Source organism: Barbus barbus, assembly GCF_936440315.1.
Source record: "Barbus barbus genome assembly, chromosome: 46".
NCBI classification, from domain to species: Eukaryota; Metazoa; Chordata; class Actinopteri; order Cypriniformes; family Cyprinidae; genus Barbus; species Barbus barbus.
In genome coordinates, this window is record NC_136724.1 from 21,239,534 (window position 1) to 21,260,713 (window position 21,180).

General features: G+C 35.6%; 1 protein-coding gene across 1 annotated transcript; it reads right to left on the reverse strand.

Annotated features, from left to right (window-relative positions):
• Window positions 1–2,666: 2,666 nt before the first annotated feature.
• On the reverse strand, window positions 2,667–20,013 carry dtna (dystrobrevin, alpha; the record flags this gene model as incomplete). Its single annotated transcript, XM_079409866.1, has 21 exons — window positions 2,667–2,711; window positions 4,491–4,611; window positions 4,717–4,801; window positions 4,886–4,975; window positions 5,725–5,917; window positions 6,761–6,781; window positions 6,887–6,983; window positions 10,313–10,426; window positions 10,509–10,597; window positions 10,887–10,974; window positions 12,909–13,001; window positions 13,885–13,956; window positions 14,353–14,436; window positions 14,761–14,885; window positions 16,063–16,229; window positions 16,341–16,446; window positions 16,991–17,145; window positions 17,799–17,884; window positions 18,473–18,686; window positions 18,804–18,884; window positions 19,947–20,013. 21 exons carry the CDS (start codon window positions 20,011–20,013, stop codon window positions 2,667–2,669), a joined length of 2,193 nt encoding a protein of 730 aa, XP_079265992.1.
• Window positions 20,014–21,180: the final 1,167 nt, after the last annotated feature.

Consider the following 21,180-nt stretch of genomic DNA (forward strand, 5'->3'; position numbering starts at 1 on the left):
AAAAAAAAAAGTTTGGCTTTAATTATAATTACTTATTATTACTTATTTTATATGATTTATATTATTATTAATCCATTACACACAAGCATTAAACAGTTATTATAATTTATTTTAAATGAATGTTCATATATACAGATAGTATGTAATATAAATAAGCTGTAGAATCAATAGATAATGCTTTAAAAATGACTGACCTTACATTTGAGTCTCTATCGCTGTATATTTCCAACTATATAAACTAACTTAACAAGTTTCACTTGTGACTGCACTAAAGCAAGATCATTTATTTCATTTGTCCTCTTTCATGAACAAGTCATTTTTTAATTAAAAAAATTCATTTAAATTCACCATATTCTTCAATCATTTCATCTTTATCAAAACCTTTAACCAAGGCTGGTGATTGGCTGTTCGCCAGTGATGTCACACAATCATGTGCACATGCTCCACAAACTCAGGATCAAGCCTGAGTTGACAAAGAAAGTTGATGATCAGCATCATGGTACCAACAAAGCTGGATTGGAGTGGTTTGGTTTTGTCAACTCAAAACTAATCCTGTAACTCTGAATTTGTTCATCTACCATCATGGTACAGGCCCCTGGAGGGCCACAGCTCTGCACAGTTTCGCTCCAACCCTAATCAAACACACCTGATCCAGCTAATCAAGCTCTTCAGGATCACTAGAAACTTCCAAGCAGGTGTGATTTGGAGCTGCTGCCCTCCAGGATTTGAGTTTGAGACCACTATGTATGCAAAATTATTTGAAATGAAGGATTAGTTTTTTAACCAACATGGAACAATCTCTAAAGACATGGAAAATATAGAGACAGATATAGATTTTGGACTCCACTTGGACACTTGAACAACATTTTTTTTTTATTATTTAGTTCCATGCAAAATCATTGAAAAGTGCAATGGTTGGCAGCAGGGTGCGGATGCTGCTTTTTTTTGTTGTTGTTCTGGTGTATAACTGTCTGTCTCAGTAAACCGTGAGAAGAATGTGAGCGCTGCATTGTGACAGTAGCATATCAAAGAAAACACATCAATGAAAGAGTCTGGAGATGGTCAAAGCCAACCCAGTCTTCCTTAACCCGTCTACTACAGACGGTCTTTACAAGGAATTCATATTCAAAATCAAATTCTGTTCTAGCTCAACATATCTTACACCAAAATATGCTTTTACATCTTGTTGCTCCTTTATCAACATAACAGCACATTCAGTATTGTCAGATGCTGTCGCATATATTTGTCTCAAAAAGGTCTGTTTCATTGTTTCTTAAAACGTTGCAAGTTAAATAATAGAGCATGGGAAATGTACTGTGTGCTCTTTGGAGTCAAATAATATCTTCCACTGAATGCAGAGGTACAAAGTTTTGGGTGAATCTCATGAAACCTGTCAAACAACATGCAATAGACTCTAAAATCCAAAGATAGAAATTGCTGAAAGAAACCAGAACAATGCAACATACTTTGCATGAAGAGAATAATTAAAGAAATAATATTGCAATAATATATATATATATATATATATAGTATTACAACGTTGTGCTTAAGAAATAGTAATGTTCCTAAAAACAGGATTTATTTTCTTCATGCAAAACGTATTATTTTTGAGAATTTCTTAAAAATAAAGTTGAATAAACCTACAAACGAAAGAAAAAAAACCCCATAAATGTTAAAATAACAGTAAAAAAAAAGAACTGGTAACATACATGAGATTCACCTGTTTCTGGACTGTTCTTATTAATTATAATGTATGTCTTTAAAAATTAATAGATTGCAACAAAGTACACATACCTATCCATCTATTAAACTAAACAGAGTCTGATAAGCTAAGGCAGTGTATTTGTGTATCAACCACTATGAGAAAATCTCAAATCCTTCCACTCTCAAAGAGAAACTGAAACTACAACATAATGCTACTCTTTTTTGAAATATATGCTTTAAAAGAGCATCAGGTCAGGCTGTTATGCTCTTAATGTACAATAAAAGATGTCGTTTGTAAAGATAGCAGCTTCATTGAAGATCACCCCCACTTTACCCAACAGATATTTAAATACAGTACAAGTTTGAACAGATACACACGGAAATAAACCAAACCGAACACATTAACACCAAGGAAATGAAATAATCTCATAATCACTGGATTTATGGCACTGGCGGTGTAGTAGACAGTTCCATTATTTGTCATTTCCAAAGTCAGTTCACAGTTTTGTCTTAAAACATCTTGTAGGCTCTAAAAATACATTTCTATATTTATAGATTGGGTTGTGTACCACATTATTGTCGTGACGTATTGTCAAGTATGGTGACCCATACTCGAAATTGGTGCTCTGCGTTTAACCCATCCAAGTGCACACACACAGCAGTGAGTAGTGAACAAATGCACACACACACACACACACACCGTGAACACACACCCGGAGCAGTGGGCAGCCATGCTGCGGCGCCCGGGGAGCAATTGGGGGTTCGGTGCCTTGCTCAAGGGCACCTCAGTCGTGGTATTGAGGGTGGAGAGAGCGCTGGACATTCCCTCCCCCCACCTACAATTCCTGCCGGCCAGGGGCTCGAACTCGCAACCTTTCGATTACGAGTCCGACTCTCTAACCATTAGGCCACGACTTCCCCCATTATTGTTGATGCTTTTCAGAAGTGTGGTATGTTCCAGCTCAGGCCTGGTTGCGCAGTGCTTCAGAGTCGCTCAATCTTCCTCCCTGTGATGAGACAAAGAGAAAACCTTCGTTTGAACCATCAAACACTGTTGTATTGCATCTGACACAGCTCAACTGAAAAATACTTACCATTGCTTATTAAAACGCAGCTATTCTTGTAAAGTCACCTGGAAAAAAAAAATTGAGGAGTTTAAAATGTACTGAATTGCTCCTCAAAGGCTTTCCGTACCATGCTAAAATGACCTGATACCACACATGACATGGAAGGAGCGTGTAGGAAGGAATTTGCGGTAATAGTTGTGGCACGTTGCATGCAGCACCCGTGGCAATATTTGTACAGATGCACGGTTAAAATGAACATCGTGTCGGCATTCAGAAACAGGTGCCTGGAAGCAGCCTGGGGATGTGTTCATTACAATGAAATATCCATTTGGTTTAATGGATATTTCATTTCTATTTCATCTAATTTCTATAGCAATTAAAAAGAAATAAAATTTGATATACGATGCAGCGCACTCGTGACACACCGTTGGCATATTTCCCAGAACATTCATCCAAAGTTTGCTGCTTAAAAATGGCTTTGGGGCAGATGACAATATGGTTGTGAATACAGAAACATTGGAGATATTATTGATCTTTTCTAGGGTTTTTATCTTCAAAATAAATCACTTGTTACACGCATGTATTATTTCATTTAAAGGCAAAAATAATGCTGCCAAATGACAAATGTTTGGCGATTTTCTTTTGGTTTTAATGCATTAAAAATGTTCACCAAGGCTGCATTTATTTGATCAAAAATATAGTAGAAACAGTACTAGTGTGAAATATTATTACAATTTAAAATAACTGTTTTCTATTGCAATATATTTTAAAATGTAATTTATTCCTGTGATGCAAATCTGAATTTTCAGCATCATTACTCCAGTCTTCAGAGTCACATGATCCTTCAGAAATCATTCTAATATACTGATTTACTGCTCAGGAAACATTTATTATTATCAGTGATGAAATCAGTTGTGCTGCACATTGTTTTCAGTATTTTTTTATCTTATTCTCATTGGATAAAGATGCTAATTTTGTTACTGTTCAGCAGCATAATAATGCAAAGATTATAAATAGGAGTAAAACAATGACTAATGATGGTTGTTTCAGTAATTTGCATATTCCCCTGTTTCACATGCAAAGCTCTCAGGCATTCAAACTGCTCATATGCACATGCGTGACCCTGGACCACAACTCTCACACTCTCTTGGTGTGAGAGACCCGGGTTCGAATCCACTGTGAGACACCAATGTGTCCCTGAGCAAGACACTTAACCCCTAGTTGCTCCAGAGGCGTGCGACCTCTGACATATATAGCAATTGTGAGTCGCTTTGGATAAAAGCGTCAGCTAAATGAATAAATGTAAATGTAAATAAATGCATACAAATCTGGAATCTGAGGGTGCAAAAAAAATCAAAATTGAGAAAACTGCCTTTAAAGTTGTCCAAATGAAGTTCTTAGCAATGCATATTACTAATCAAAAATGAAGTTTTGATATATTTACAGTAGGAAATTCACAAAATATCTTCATGGAACATGATCTTTACTTAATATCCTAATGATTTTTGGCATAAAAGAAAACTCAATCATTTTGACCCATGCAATGTGTTTTTGGCTATTGCTACAAATATACCCCAGCGACTTAAGACTGGTTTTGTGCTCCAGGGTCACTTATTAATTTGGACAGAAGTTGATCTTACTTCTGCATTACTGTTTTTGCTTTGAAATCCCCTATAAGATGTTTTTTTGTGGGCCTTTGTATATGTTTAAGTGTCTCACCAGGACGTTCTTGTCCTGTTCCTGCGTGTGTCTGAGTCGTTCCTCCATCTTCAGCTCTCTGTTCAGCTGCTTTTCCAGATCATGTCCATAGAAATCCCCAGACTCCAGCTTACCTGCTGCCCTATGAGACCAGAAACACTGTAAGCAGTTGCCCATGGAGATCTGGACAACATGTGATCCAGTTAGCAGGTGAAAACAGCAGCTGTTTTAGTCCAGTTTTTGTTACCCTGATCTTGAAGAGCTCCTGGCGTGGAAAACATCTGATGTTGGGAACGTGAGGTCAGAGAAGCTGTCGGTTTCACTCCCCGCCTCTAAACATGATTGAAGGCAAAGTTTGAACATCATGACTTATTCTATAATTATAGTTAAATATGTGTGCATTAATTCGATATTACCTGAGTTAAGTTCTTTCACCAATGAAGACATTGTGTTGGTTATGGAGTCTGCAGCTACCAGGAGATCATTTCTTAAGTTCCTTCTGGAGCCTTTAACAAAGAAATAAGAGGATTTAATATTTAATAATATTAAATAAATATAAATGCATTTTCAATGTTGATAATAATCACAAATGATTTTGAACAGCAAATCAGCATTTTAGAATGATTTCTGAAGGATCATGTGACACTGAAGATGCTGAAAATTCAGCTTTGATCACAGGAATAAATTGCACTTGACAATATATTCAAATATAAAACAGATATTTTAAATTGTAATAATATGTCACAATTTTACTGTATTTTTGAGGAAATAAATGCAGCCTTGGTGAGCAAAAGACTTCTTTCAAAAATTTTCATTTTTTCCAAATTTTTTGACAAGTAGCATATTATGCAGAATCAAATTTATTATTATTTATTAGTTGCTACTTAAAACTTTATAATTGTATTTAATATATTAAAAAGGTATGGTTTTGATTTATAGATAAGTGCATTTCAGAACATACGTTAACTCAGTTTAAATGATGATTTTGGGTTCAATGTGATTTAGTTAAGATGTTGGTTACCACTGAAATAGTAAATAAACAAAAGTACTTTTTACATGGAATCTAGAAAAGCTAAATTATTCCATACTATAATGCATAATGCTTGAACAAAAGTCACAAATCTCAGATTTGTGCTTTTATATTCTCCGGTGTATTTAACTTATTTTTAAATAAACTCTCCAGTGTATTTAACCTTTGTTTTATTTTGTCAGGGCAGGATGAATGTATGAAACACAAGAGGAACATGTTTGTTACCCTGAGCAAAGGCCTGCTGCACCTCTCCTCCCAGGCCCATGAGCGAGTCCTGAGGTGTCTGACTGGGCGTGGTATTGCCGGATGTTGATTGGACGGGCATGGGGATGGGTGTGGTATTGCCGGACACTGATTGGATGGATGTGTTGATGGTGTGGCTGGGGGAGGAGCGAGGTGAGGGGCCAGGGCCCTGGTTCTAGGAAACAAAAAGAGATTATCAGGAGGATAAAACTAAAATGATTAAAAATCCTTTTCATTAATTGTAATAAAGCTGCAATTAAATCAAATATAAACATTAGATGAAAAGCTTACTTAAAGTTGAGTTGAAAAATGTAAATTTACGTTTAAATACTTAAATGAAAATGTGAACTAACTGAAATAAAATAATTTGAAGTTGAAGTACTAAAATAAATAATTAAAAATAATCGAAATGTTAAAAAAATGACAAAAGCTAAAAAAAACTAAAATACATTAAAAGGCTAATAAAAATATTAATAATACTATAATAGTATATAAATAGCACTGAATTAACACCATCATAAAAATATCAATTGCCCACAAAACATATAAAATACATAAAGTCAAATCTTTGTAATGATTAGCAAATTAATGAATAATAACAGATATTTTGTAATGTCATTTTGCAGGTAAATGGTCTAATAAGTAAATTGTTGGTTGTCTTTGAAAATGGCTGGTGTTATTGGTGATCAAAAGAGTAAGCTCACAAGTTTTTTGCCAGTCATTCATGTCTATAGCACAAACAATGACTTACACATCAAAATGTATTATTATTTTGTTCAAAACCTGATAAAGAAGAATTAGATTATGTAGCTGACATGCTCAAATGTAGCCTGTCTAACAGCATGCATTTATTTTGATTTGTGCTATGCTAAATGAACAAATGTAAGTTCTGGATGCCAAAGACACAACCAACACAAAACATTTCATAAGATTAATATTAGGAAGAACAAACACACAACATACAGTTAATCTCAAATCAGCTGAAGTATATTGTTTGTTACTAGACTCTGAGACTTACAGCTCTTTTTAGCTCTTCTTCCTGTAGATGGAGCAGTTCAGCTTGTTAACATGGAACTCTGCATTTCTACATTCTGAATTGAAAATCGTGTCATCATCATTTGTTGTTTTTGTGTGTGATCGTCACCTTTAACAGAAGCATGAGCTGCTCTAGTTGGACCATGAGTTCTCGACGGCTGTCCTGAAGGGCCGACATCCTCTGCTCCAACTCCTCCTTCCTCTGCCTGAGACACAATCAGACAAAGAAAGCCATGCTGCTATCAATATAACTTCAACATTTAAGGGGTCATATGATGCGATTTCAAGTGTTCCTTTCTCTTTGGAGTGTTACAAGCTGTTTGTGCATAGATAAGATTCCTGAAGTTGCAAAGACTAAAGTCTCAATACCAAAGAGATATTCTTTATAAAAGTTAAGACTCTGCCACTCCCCCCTAAAACGGCTCGTTCAAATACACCCCCACATGTCTACGTCACAATGTGGGGAGATTTTTATAACACCGCCCAAACGTATACGCAAAGAAAGAAGGCGGAACTATTATTCTTTTTTTTTTTTTTTTTTTTTGTGGCCTGTCAGTAACACAGATAACACATGACAGTACGTATGTGTAGTTATGCTATCATCATTCACAGCCTTTTTTTTTTTTTTATATTATTTTTTTTTATTAATTAATTAATTAAATTTTATATACCCTTTTATTTAACCATACTATGACCGACAAGACCAGGGGACAGAGAAAACAAGAGAGAGAAAAAATAAATAAATAATAATAATAATAATAATAATAATAAAAAAATAATAATTATAATTATAATGATAATAATAAAAATAATAATAATAAAAAAAAAAAAAATAAAAAAAAAGAGGAATTAGAAAAAAAAAAAAAAAAAAAAAAAAAATTGTGGATAAAGTCAACAGAGAAGGGGGAGAGAGAGAGAGGAAAAAAAGAGAATGGGGGATAGAGAGAGAGAGGAAAAAACAAAACAAAACAAAAAAAAACAGACAATTTGCTTCGATACCTGCTGACAAAAAGAGAAAACAACAGAAGACACAACAGAAGACACAACATCAGAGAAACTGCAGCAACAACCAACATCTGTATGAATCACAATAAATTCTAAATGTTAAATGTTATTGAGCAACACGCATAACTAATATTACAAAATAAGTTTTGAAGCAACAGCAGATCAGAACAATGTGTGTCTGTGAGCACCCGTTTTTACACCAATGTGAATGCTTGAGTGTACACCTGTGTGTGTGAGCGCGCTTGTGTTCATAAGGTTCCTCCATGTAAATGTTTAATAGTGTGTGTGTGGGGAACAACAGCCCCATCCCGCAAGGCATGAAGCAGGCATGGAAGAGACCCAGGCCCCAAACATCCGGAGGCCCCCCAGGGCACGGGACCCCCAGGGGAACCACCGCAGGGACAACTGCGGCCCCCACCCAGAAAAGGGCAGAGGAGAGCCCGAAGGTGGGACATCCGACAGCCACAGTGTAGACACCCCAGGGTGCCGTGGCGGCAAGCCCGCAGGCTCCGCCGGCAGCCGACCACACCAGGGCAGACCGAGCCCTGGGCCCGGAGATCCAAGGGCCCCCCACCCCCCAACCGGGGCCCAGCAAGGCCAGTAGGGCCAGGCCCCGCCAAGCGACCGCCGAGAGTGGGCCAGCGCTCACCCGAGCATCCTGCCCCGGCGCGAGAAACCACCAATGCACCGGCGGCATCCTCCACCGGCAGGGCATGGTGGTGGGGTGGGGGTCGACTGAGATGATGAGTGAGGTGGAGTCTAAGGCCCGACCTGACACATAGACGTAGACGAACAAGCACACATATACACAAGCATACGTTCCCACCCTCATGCACGCAACGAATATTCTCACCCTCGCCCCACATGTAGACACACAAAAATGGACATGGTACCCACACTCACACTCCCTATATGCACTCTATACTCCTAGATCCAGGCACCACCACCCCCAGAGGGGTAATCAGCGCCCGATCCCGGAGCTGAACCCCCTTCGCTCTGGCGTGGGGACAGGAAGACCACCCCGGTCCCCGCAGCAGCAGAGAAGACCACCAGCCCAGACCCCGACCGGGCGGCCAGCTCATCCTCGCAGCCCCCGGCCCCGGACAGAGAACAGAGAACAGGGGTGTGAGATAAAAAAAAACTATTATTCTTGCTGTAGTGCTGTTGCTGCCGCCGGCACTATGTCCTGGACGCCTCGCTTCTCAGAACGATGAGCTTTGTAAAAATCAACGCGTTTCAGAAAGGTGGGGCGTAGAGGATCAACAATAATGTACAGTATGTGGAAAATAATGTGTTTTTTGAACTTTAAACCACATAAACACATTGCATTACACCGAATACACAAAATAATGTTCTTTTTAGCAACATCATATGACCCCTTTAACCAAAAATGAATTGTGGATCCATAAACAACCTGATTTTTGACCCTATTTTCATGTGCTATTTGCCACCATATTAATTAAATAAATGACAAATTAAGTAATGGTGTAAACACACCCACACAATCAGTGCTGAACACAATTTGCAGGGGGTAGAGGCAATCAATGCCTGGTTAAGTCAGTTTATGAATATGACACAAAATGCCACATAACACCCACAATTCACCCAATCTGTTTGTATCAGATGTTTTCTACTTTAAAGAAATGCCAATCATGAAAAGCAGGTGTTTAAAAATATATAAAAACAACATAAAATAAAACATGAAATATAAATGAATATAAAAAATACAAAAATAATAAAACAATAAAAATATAATAAAAAATTAATTTAGAAATATACAAATGTAAAATTCTTCCCTAGGAACCATATTCTATAACATGGTACTTGCAGTAGTTTTTATTTGCAGGTAAAATCTAATTTCTAAAAATGTAATTATGGTTTTTACAAAACCCTCTATCATGTTCATTATGAAAATAGTAATAAAAACTCATTTATAAACCAAAACTTGCGAGTAAGGATATAAAAATTATTTACCATAATATAAAAATTTACCATGGAATGGAATCATATTCTTAACTGTGGTATTTGCAGAAAATATCAATAATAGGCAAAAAATCTAATTTCCATAAATAGAATGTTTTTTCTAAAACAAACTATAGTGTTTATTATGGAAATAGTAATAAAAACACATTTTGAAACCAAAACTGCCACACTTCCCTAATAAATTATTTCACATGAATTTAGTGCCAAAATATCATGTTACTACAATTAATATTGCTAGAATAAAACCACAGTAAACATTGGAAACTGAAAGACTAGAGCTTATTTAAATATCCATGCTTGGCTCAGTTCACCATTCAAATCTCAACTGGTGATGTCCACAAACAGGAAGGAGCCTCAGTGTTGCAAATTGCTTTTAAAGTGCTTTCACTCATTCACGAGAAGAGCCATGATCAGGTTACACTCACTTTCAATGCTGTCTATCTTGTAACCATCAGCGTCTGTTGTTCTCCACATCCGATAAGGTTTCAGGTCTTATTCCAGGCTTTACGCTCTGTGTGTGTGTGTGTGTGTGTGTGCAGGTGTTTACCTGAGCAGTCTCAGTTCAGCCAGTAACGTTGGGTTTTGTTGGCTTTTGTCTAACGGAGGTTGGGAAGCTTCTTCATGTTGTTGTTTCAGGCGTTGGATCTCTTGCAAAATCTCCCTGAAAACACACAATTTATTCATTTTAAGAATGCTAATTCAAAGTCACTGTGCGATACTAAAATAAACAGACTCAATCTCACTTGTTCTTGTTCTCTAGCTCGGCGATAAGTTGTCGCTGCTGTTTGTTGGTGTCCAGACAGAGAGAGATGTCCGCCGGGACTCTGGTCTTCTGTTAACAGTTGTCAGGTTGTATATAAGGTTAATGAGTAGCTTACATTAATTTATTTGCACATATTCATAACAATTAAAGAAGAAGTGTGTAATTTCTGTGGCACCACAAGCACAAATAATGATTGTTTTCAAACGGGTTTCCCAAACAATCCAATTGCCCGTTACATCAATCTATTAATGGAAAAGAAAAAAACTGATCTTCTCTCATTTAATTTATACCAGTTTCGAAACAGTATGGCATTAATATTTGATGAATAATAGAATGTTTCTCTGATTGGCTATCTTACCGCGGCAGCTCCATCAGCAGCCAATCGGGAGGCGTAACGGGCAATGAGGAAGTGCTCATCATCTTGGTTTTTACAGCTCTCCTGGAAACTGTCAATCACAGAAAAGGGTGGAGCTCGGTCATCTTTATAGTTACCGGTTCAGAATGACAAAAGCACTTACTGTAACATTATATATACACTATCTATAGCAATTAGTAGCCTATGCAAAGCTCAAGCATAGATAGTAAACAAACTAGTGGCTCAATCATTCATTTCATCCTGTACAAAGTTTTGTTGAATTCTTGCACTAACCTTCATGTATGTGTGTCTCACACACACACAGTATACACACATGTGCACGAAGGATAGAGCTACAAAACTTTGTTATGTGTTTTAAAATGCACATTTTTACCAACTGTATTGTTCTTTAAATGGGCAGAAAAGTAAAAATAGCCTTTATGAATCAAAAGAACATAATTTTACAGAACTTATCCACCAGTACTGTCCTAATCACAGAAACGATAGCATTTCCAGCACATGTAAACACATTTCAGGATCTAAGCAAATCATGAAGACCACAGAGCCCCAGTTTCCCAAAAAAGCACTGCAAGGCTAGAGCAAAGCAAAGATGATCATAATATTAGAAATCTTTGCTGGGAAACACAACCATAGCTAAGGATGTTGCCTAATGAAAAAACAAATGAAATATGTAGCCAAAGATAACCGGTTCATTCACAGATACTGGTGACTCTGAGATCCATCATAATCATGTCCTTGTTTAAAGACCAGCTGCCAAGCTGAAAATGGATAATTGATTGTGTATTTTCTGTTCCTGCACATCAAATTGACACAATCTTTCAAAAATTACATGCACTTCTACACAAAATTCACACATACAAAAAAGACCAGTATATACTGTAATAATGAACCATATATTTGTCATTTATTAATCAAATTAGAAGTTTACACACTATTTGAATAATGGATGGGAACAAAATATTATTCCAAAATGTTAGGATGGATTCATTTAAGTTGGCAGCATTTACTTAATAAGCAAGGGATGCTATTAATAGTTGTCATTTTGAACTATTGTGTGCATACGTCTGGTGCGATAGAGCGCTACAGCGAACGGCACTTTTTTTTCTGCAGCTCTGGTTATAGATGTATTTTTTATTCAATTCATTGAAAATCCATGAACCCAACCAATATGCTCTCAAGAGAATCATGACAACACATGATTGTAGCAAAAATACATGAAAATCTGAAAAACACTACATACAAATACAGTAATGAGGGACTTCTCATCCCATGAATATTATATTTATAGATTTATCTGAAGTGACATCGCATGCATTCCATGGGAATCAAACCCATAACCTTGGTGTTGCAATCTACTTAAAGGAATGCTACATGAAGAATTTTGAATGACATAATTAAAATAAAATATAAATATGCAGATTATAAGTCAAATTTTTATGCATTTATAAAACTTATATTGTACAACAGCAACTTCTCTGATTGGTGAATTATGGATAGTATAGGTTGTGTAGTTCTTCACTGGGAGTTCATCAATTAAATATGATTTTGAAATCACACTCCATATATGCATATTTTATCACTATACAACCTCAGAGCTCAATGTAGTTCTGTACGGAAATGCTAATACATTAGCGCTAAAAGTAAATTTCTCTATGGGGGAAATGAAGGGCATTTTTACTTCTGGACTGCTGCGCTCTATAGCAGTGAAATGTAATATGTTCAACACAGAGTAAATACACTGCTTAAACACAGCAAAAGCCTAGCCAGTGAGCAAGCTGCAAACAGAAGACAGCACTGTGGCCAGAATAGTCACCATCCCACATCTGGTGTCCTTTCTTGCTACATTGAAACTTTGGAAAAAGCTCCATTGTTTCCTCAAATGATAGTTTGACATTAACAATGTTACACTGAATTCTGGGTATTACCAGACTGACATGGTGACCTTGGAGCTCTAAAACAGAAAACTGGCACAACAACCTCAGCAGACCGACAGCTCACACTGACCATGAACGGTCCTTTCGGAGGAGATTCACATAAAGTCCGATAAGTATGTGCTCATCAGCAAGCCTATCCGCAATATCGAGGCTGTACTGAATCCTGAAACCATGTTTCACAAACACAGATGAGATGAAAAATAATGGGATCTAAAAAAAAATCCTAATTTTCTTATGATTCCACTATACAATTATGCATTATTTAAATGCTTAATAGTAATACAGAATGCAAATAGACTTTAGTTAGAGTTGAGATTACATATTTAAAGGAACAGTCCATCCAAAAAAGAAAATTTGCTGAAAATGTACAGGTCATCCAAGATGTAGATGAGTTTGTTTCTTCATTGGAAAAAATTTGGAGAAATTTAGCATCACATCACTTGATCCTCTGCAGTGAATGGGTGCCGTCAGAACGAGACTTCAAACAGCTGGAATTGTTTCTTACAAACATGCAGCTATTCACTTCACAAGAAGATAATTGATGGACTGGATTATTGAGATGTTTTTATCAGCTGTTTGGACTCTCATTCTGACGGCACCCATTCACTGCAGAAGATCCATTGGTGAGCAAGTCATGTAATCCTAAATTTCTCCAAATATTTCCCATGAAAAAACAAACTCATCTACATCTTGGTTGGCCTGAGGGTGAGTAAATTTTCAGCAAATTTGCATTTTTGGGTCAACTATTCCTTTAACTTGATGCAAATGGAATTGGGTTGTGTGGGATAGAAGTACAATCCAAATTAGTCTTTTATAATTTTGCAATGGACAAAGGACATATTCTCAACATTTTTCGGTTGAACCAAAGCCAATCAGGGACAAAACAATACAACATCTTAAACGGGCTGTACTTCAATCTCTCACAGCCTTGTTTTCATTTGCATCTACTCAAAACAGTCCCATGTATCCCATTACAAGATGATCTTTACACGCTTGTTTCGCTTACAACAGATAATAGTGACATTATTTCATCCAAGTTGACTTACCCTTTCCCTTTTAAAAGATCTGGGGCCGTCCGGGAAAACAGCTTCATTTGCTTCATCTCATCGTGAGCTCCTCTTTTTTCCCCCAAAAATGAGACATAATAAAACAAATGAATAAGCAACACATGTATACTTACGCAAACATGTTTAATACACACCACGAAGGGATCAGAACATGTTTACAGCAGTTACTGTATTTTAGTAGCATTTCATTTGAGTAATTTTAGTACGTCAATGGATTTACTTCAGTTAGTTACCAAGAAAATCTTTCTAATTTTCATTAAGTATACAATATTTATAATCCGTTCTATTTCAGTTTTTTTATTTAACAAAATAATAATAGTTTTAGTTTAATAGCCGCCTGTCTTACTGAACATTCAAATAAAAGCATAACAGACTTGAATGCTTTAAGCTCAGCTTTATGCTTGCACACATACTCCTATTGAAAGTGTCGTACAGTAACAGACTCACGTTTTGCTGGAGTAAGGGTTTCCTGAGGAAGGCATGGTGTGAGAGAGTATGTATTCATTTCCACTGGTCATGGGTCTGGGAGGCCTGGAGGAAATGCATACAATAATTGAGGCGCTGCCATAAAAGTGTGTCTGCATAGTGTCAAACATATCAGTGTGTCTAAGATTAGTTTTCCCCTATCAAAATATTGTGAAATCATGTAATATATGAGAATATATATAACTCTTCATCTTACTTTACTTACCACGTGTCCCTGTTTCGCAGCATAAAAGCAAAAACACAAGGCAGCACAATGTTAGCCTGCACAATTTATGTTACATTCAGTTTAATACAGTCAGTCATTTTACACCTATAAGAGGATTATTTAAGCAAGATGTGTTGGATATGGTGATGTCTGAGTTTACTTACACAACATGAGTGAGGCTGAGCGGTTTCTCAGGTGTTTCGGAGAACGTCGGATAAGGAGGCTCTCGACTGGAGGCACAACTCAGAGATTTACTGAGAGCGTCTGACAACTTCTTAGCTGGAGATTTCTGGAGAAAAATAAAGGACTGTACTGAACCAGGAGAAAAAATATTTATAAAAATATACATGAATATATTTAATGGAACCATATTATGAAAACCAGGATTTTTATTTGCTCTTTTTAAATAAATGTAAATGTTTATGGAGAATATCATACGAGAGATTACTTACAGAACATATAGAGGTTTTAAAGGTACAGTAACAAATAATACATGTTTAATTATAATAGTCAGAGACAGGGTGGAAAATGGTCATGTAAAATAATTTATTTTTACAATAAAAACTTTTTTTGTTTTGTAAATACTGTGTAAAATAAGTATGTATTTTATGAACTTGTTGCATATTTCATTTGCCTGAAAGATTGATTTTTAAAGAAATTAATACTTTTATTCAGCAAGGACGCATTATATTGCTCAAACGTGACCATAAAGACATTTATAATGTTACAATAGATTTATATTTCAAATAAATGTTGTTCTTTTGAACTTTCTATCATCAGAAAAATTTGAAAAGAAATGTATCATGAAGTGTTTCTGATTGGAGTAATGATGCTGAAAATTCAGCTTTACATCACAGGAATAAATGACATTTTACAACATATTCAACTAGAAAACATTTATTTTAAATAGCAATAATACATTCCTGTTTTACTGTAATTTTTGATCAAATAAAGTCAGATTTGATGAGCGTTGATTCCTGAAGTGGAGAGTATTTTTATGATGTGAGTGAAGTAATGCTTCCATGTATTATTTTGTATATATTTTATGAATTTGTGTAAGTATAATATCAACCTGTCCAGGGACTGCGGGTGGAAATTAGCATTTTTTGCTATAACCTGGCACATGACATCTCTTCTTTTTTAGACTAATGTTTTTTGTGCATTGTCCCTGATCAAATAAAATAAATTAAAAAAAAAATTATTTCAAAAACATGAAAAAATCTTCCCAAACTGAAGTAACTTTGACTACAATCTAAAAATACTTTAGAAAAGCAAAGTAAATGCTACCAAAGTGGCAAATTCAATGCTCAGAGTTCACAATAGATTTAGTGTAAAGGCATAAAGTGATTTGACTGTGATTTCTGGCATTCATTGTCAAAGGCTAAAGGCTGTTTGGATGACAGGGCTCGTGCCGTCACTGACACTTACTCACAGTCACGTTCCCACATGGCCGGCCGTTCACCTACCCATGACATGTACTCCTTCATCTGGTGCTGGTTGCTATGGCTGCCCGAGGCATGGCCCCTCCAGAAACACTCTTGGCAGAGTTGGTAATTATCACATTGTTGGCAACGGTAGCGGAATCCCATCATGCTCTGGCTGTGGCAGTAGAAGCACTCCACAGGATGGAAGACTAGAGAAGAGAGGAGCGAAATCCAGTCAACACTACTAATTGAACGCTGTCACAATATTTGTCATTCATTTAGGTTGCTACAAAAATGCAATAAATATGCTTAAAGCGCACCGTTCTCAACATTTGCCAGCCGATGCATCAGCGGTAACCAAACCAGACACTGAGGAGGAGGATCCGACATGAATGTGTCAAGAAACACATTGAGCGAGACCTTTTTCTGAGGAAGGACAGCAGTTGAGTCAATAAATACCATGTGCGTACAAGAGAAAAACAGTTTTGCTTTTTACATTTTCTAAAGAAATCGTGAATGGTGCTTGATGCTGGTTGCAAGGACGCCGCTATTTGCAACTTATTGGTGTCTAGGGGTTTGCTTACTTCTAAAGTCTTGCTTACTGTGAAACTTTTTACCTTTTTAATTGTCCTCCATGCAACATTCAAAGGTTTGCGATCCGTAAGATAATTGAATGTTTTTAAAAGAAGTCTCTTATGCTTACCAAGGCTACATTTATTTGATCAAACATGCATTAAAACAGTAATATTGTGAAATATTATTATGATTTAAAATAAATGTTTTCTATTTGAATATATTTTAAAATGTAATTTATTTCTGTGATGCAAAGTTTAATTTTCAGCATCATTACTCCAGTCTTCAGTGTCACATGATCCTTCAGAAATCATTCTAATATGCTGATTTTCTGCTCAAAAGAACAGCATTTATGTGAAATAGAAATCTTTTATTTATTTTAAAAGTCATCTCAAACCTCTTGCGGAAAGCAGGTTCTTGTGGACTGCTCAGTGTAGCCAAAAGATGGTCCCTCAAAAACCGTCATGGGCAGTTTCAGTACCTCTCTTAGGAACTGGTCAAACTGAGAGTATACCATCACTCCGTTTGGGTCTGATATCTGTGAAAATACATCTTGAGGAAAAAAGACAAGCAATCAATTTCTTTTTTTTTTTTTTTTATATAAACTGTTATACTAGATCCAGGTAGCACAGCACATGATGCAGGTAGGAAACAACTTCTGTATTGTACACAATATTTAACGTCTAGAAATTTTAGTACTTCATTGAAATATCTGCATGTACTCTACTGTTACATTATTCATTTATTAATTTTTTTTAAAGAAACTCACACTTTCATTCTGGAAGGACACATTGAATTGATCAAAAGTGACAGCAAAGACATTTAAAATGTTACAAATTCAAATTTATTCCAAATAAATGTTCTTTTTTATGCATAAAAAAAAGTATCAGCCTTGGTGAGCATAAGAGACTTTAAATTTATTTGAAAAAATCTTACCAACGCCAAACTTTTGAACAGTTTTGTAAGTCTAAAGTGCCATTACTAGGAATGATTCACCAGAAACGAGAAGTTTTAGCTACACTGACAAGGTCATGAGAGGCGAATATGCCTCATGGTTAAAAGTGACTTTCAAGTAATGACACGTGCTCTGACCTTTAAAATGATGATAGAATGATTAATCGAGTCCATTCACTTAAGAACCCATTAATCAGCATCAAACCATTGAACACATATCAGTTCAAAGGCAAATCCAAAGTGAAACTTACATCTTAGTTTATCCAAAATCTTCCCTCCACAGAGAGCAGCCAAGGCCATCTTCACCACGAAAACCGAGATCTTTCCCACTCCTTCCCTAGAAAAAGACACATATAGCAATTCAAGTGAAGATTATGAAGAGTCCTCATGAAAGCTGCCATATACAGGAAATGAAGCTTCAAATGAGCTTTCTTAAAGAAATGTCTATACTATATGTGGCCCTGGAGCACAAAACCAGTCTTAAGTCGCTGCGGTATATTTGTAGCAATAGCCAACAACACATTGTATGGGTCAAAATTATTGATTTTTATTTTATGCTAAAAAATCATTAGGATATTAAGTAAAGATCATGTTCCATGAAGATATTTTGTAAATTTCCTACTGTAAATATATCAAAACTTCATTTTTGATTAGTAATATGCATTCCTAAGAACTTCATTTGGACAACTTTAAAGGTGATTTTCTCAGTATTATTATTTTTTGCACCCTCAGATTCCAGATTTTCAAATAGATGTATCTCAGCCAAATATTGTCCTATCATAACAAACCATACATCAATGGACATCAATGGAAAGCTTATTTATTCAGCTCTCAGATTTCGAAAAATGGACCTTTATGACTGGTTTTGTGCTCCGATATGTCATACATTCAGACAGATTTAAGGCAACTCTGCAGGGTTTCTTACGGGTCGTAGGCCGCTAACAGGAAGTTGAGGAGGTACGAGATGGACTGGTCTACATTGATCTGGTGGGTTGTGGGCAAGCGCTTGTTTAGCTGGTAAAAGATAGCGGACAGTATTGCTTGCAAATGTGACACTGAGAACTCTGTGTTGAGGTCCATGGAGTTGAGTCTGTTTTCCCGGAAAACCTCGATAATATTCCAGATATCCACCAAATGCACTGCAAGAAGCGAAGAACAAATGGCAAATGGAATTGCATCATTTCCAAAACATTAAATTACTGTATATACTAAATGACATAATGCAAAACGTTTGCATTAAACACCTGCATACTTACAATTGCACCTCTTCTGAATGAATCTCAGCTTGCATGCCGTCCTGTATGTGGACAATCTGATAGAGTCCAGATCTAGTGCACCTGTGAGATGAAAACATTACATCTGATGGACATACATGGAAAACCATACAGCTTAAATCAGCCTAAGACGTCTTAGCTGGTTTAAGATGGTCAAATTGTTGTTTAGTGGTCAAAAGCCCAAAATCCCTATATAACCAGCAAAACAGACTAGACTAAACAGCTTGGCAAGGACGAAAGACCAGCTAACCACCTTAGACTGGCTGAAGGGAAATCTATTTAGAGAAGGTTTATTATGACTAAAAGTCGGGCGTCGGGAAGATTTTTGTAATGTTTTTGAAAGAAGTCTCTTGTTTTTCAAGGCTACATTTATTTGAGGAAAACACAGTAAAAACAGCAATACTGTGAAATATTATTACACTTTAAAATAGTTGTTTTTAGTGCTGTCAAACAATTAATCGTGCTTAATCGCTTACAAAATAAAAGTTTTTGTTTACATAATGTGTGTATACTTATTATGTATATATAAATACACACACATACAGTATATATTTGGAAAATATTTCCATGTATATATTTACATTCATATAATTGATATTATATATAAATATTTTAAATGTATAAATAACTTTTTACTTATATTTTTCTTAAATATATACATGCATGTGTGTGCATTTATATACATAATAAATATACACAGTGCACACACATATATTATGTAAACAAAAACGTTTATTGGATGCGATTAATAGCGATTAATCCTTTATCAGCACTATTGTTTTCCATTTGAATATATTTTAAAACGTAATTTATTCTTTTGATGCAAAGCTGAATTTCCAGATTCCAATCTTCAGTGTCACATGATCTTTCAGAAATGTCTTTACTGTCACATCTGAGCAATTTAATGTATCTTTGATTAATAAAAGTATTAATTTCTTTAAACGCATCACTGTAAAAAAAGTTAGTTATTTTAGGCAACTTGAAATTTTAAGTTACTCAGTGTTAATTTAAGGGAATTTTTTAGTTGAATAAACTAAAAATTTTAAGTCAGCGGGTAACAAATTATTTTAAGTTGAAACAACTATTTTTTTTTTTTTTTACAGAGTAAAATAGAGAAATACATACGCATTTCAGCAAACAGTTGTCTTCTGTCTGCCATGGCGCTGCTGTTGCGGCCTGACTCTTCAATCATTCTGAGAAACATCACACATACAGAAAACAAAAGGACAGTGTGAAGGCCAACTGGGCTGCAAACAGACCTTTTGAGGAATTATTATTGTGGATAAAAACAACATCTATAATATATTACACCATTCTTCAACATTTTGAGCTGTTAATCCATCAGAACTCCACTGCATATTTTATAAGACTGCAGTTCTCAAAATAAACAAACTATGCATGCAGCACCTGCCTAATTTGATTTGCTTCTATCAAACGACACATGAATTTGCAACAAACGTTTGATTGGACACACAACTTTTGACGTCAACAACAAAAGATACGGGAAGAATATTATCCTCATGTTTAAAAGCAGATAATACTATTTACTTTGCTATCCTAACTATACAAAATTATGTTCATAATTTGCACTATTTTTACCATTTCGCTTCCCTGCTGTCTGCAGCTCTACCAGAATAGACTTGTGACCCACCTCTGTCTTAATATAAAAACATCTTCATTGATGTAATTCATGTGTTTATCTCCCTTTCTTCTTCCACAGAGACCTTTTGTTATGATTCACTTTACAGACAGTAACAGGTTTTGGTCTCCAGTTGTGACCTTGATAAAAATAACATTTAGAAGATCACTGCCTTGTGACATTCAGTACAATACTATCTTATTTTACCGAGAAAACAACAGCTGTATCATCTAGCACAACAAATACAGAGCTAAAATGATTTCTACAACAATTCAATTCTCTAATCTCAAAGTCTTGATTTTGAAATTGTACAGTAACAAAAAAGTACCATGGCATTACCAAGTGTATGGTCATGGTTCAATGGTAATTCCTTGGAATACTTCATGTAAATATGCATATGATACATAGGGCAAGCATTCAGTATGATGATATATATAAAATGCACTGAAGTAGTATTTTCTTGTAATTCTTTTAAAAATGTATTCCAATAAGTTTTGTTGTATTTACAACTTTAATAAATAATTTTGTACACTTGTAATGTTTGCAAAAGAAGTCTCTTATGCTCACCAAGACTGTGCTTTTTGATCAGACAATACAGGAAAAACAGTAATATTGTGAAATATTATTATAATTTAAATAACCATTTTGCATTTTCCTTCATAAATCATTCTAATAATGCTGATTTGGTGCTCAAGAATCATGCTGCTTAATATTTTTGTT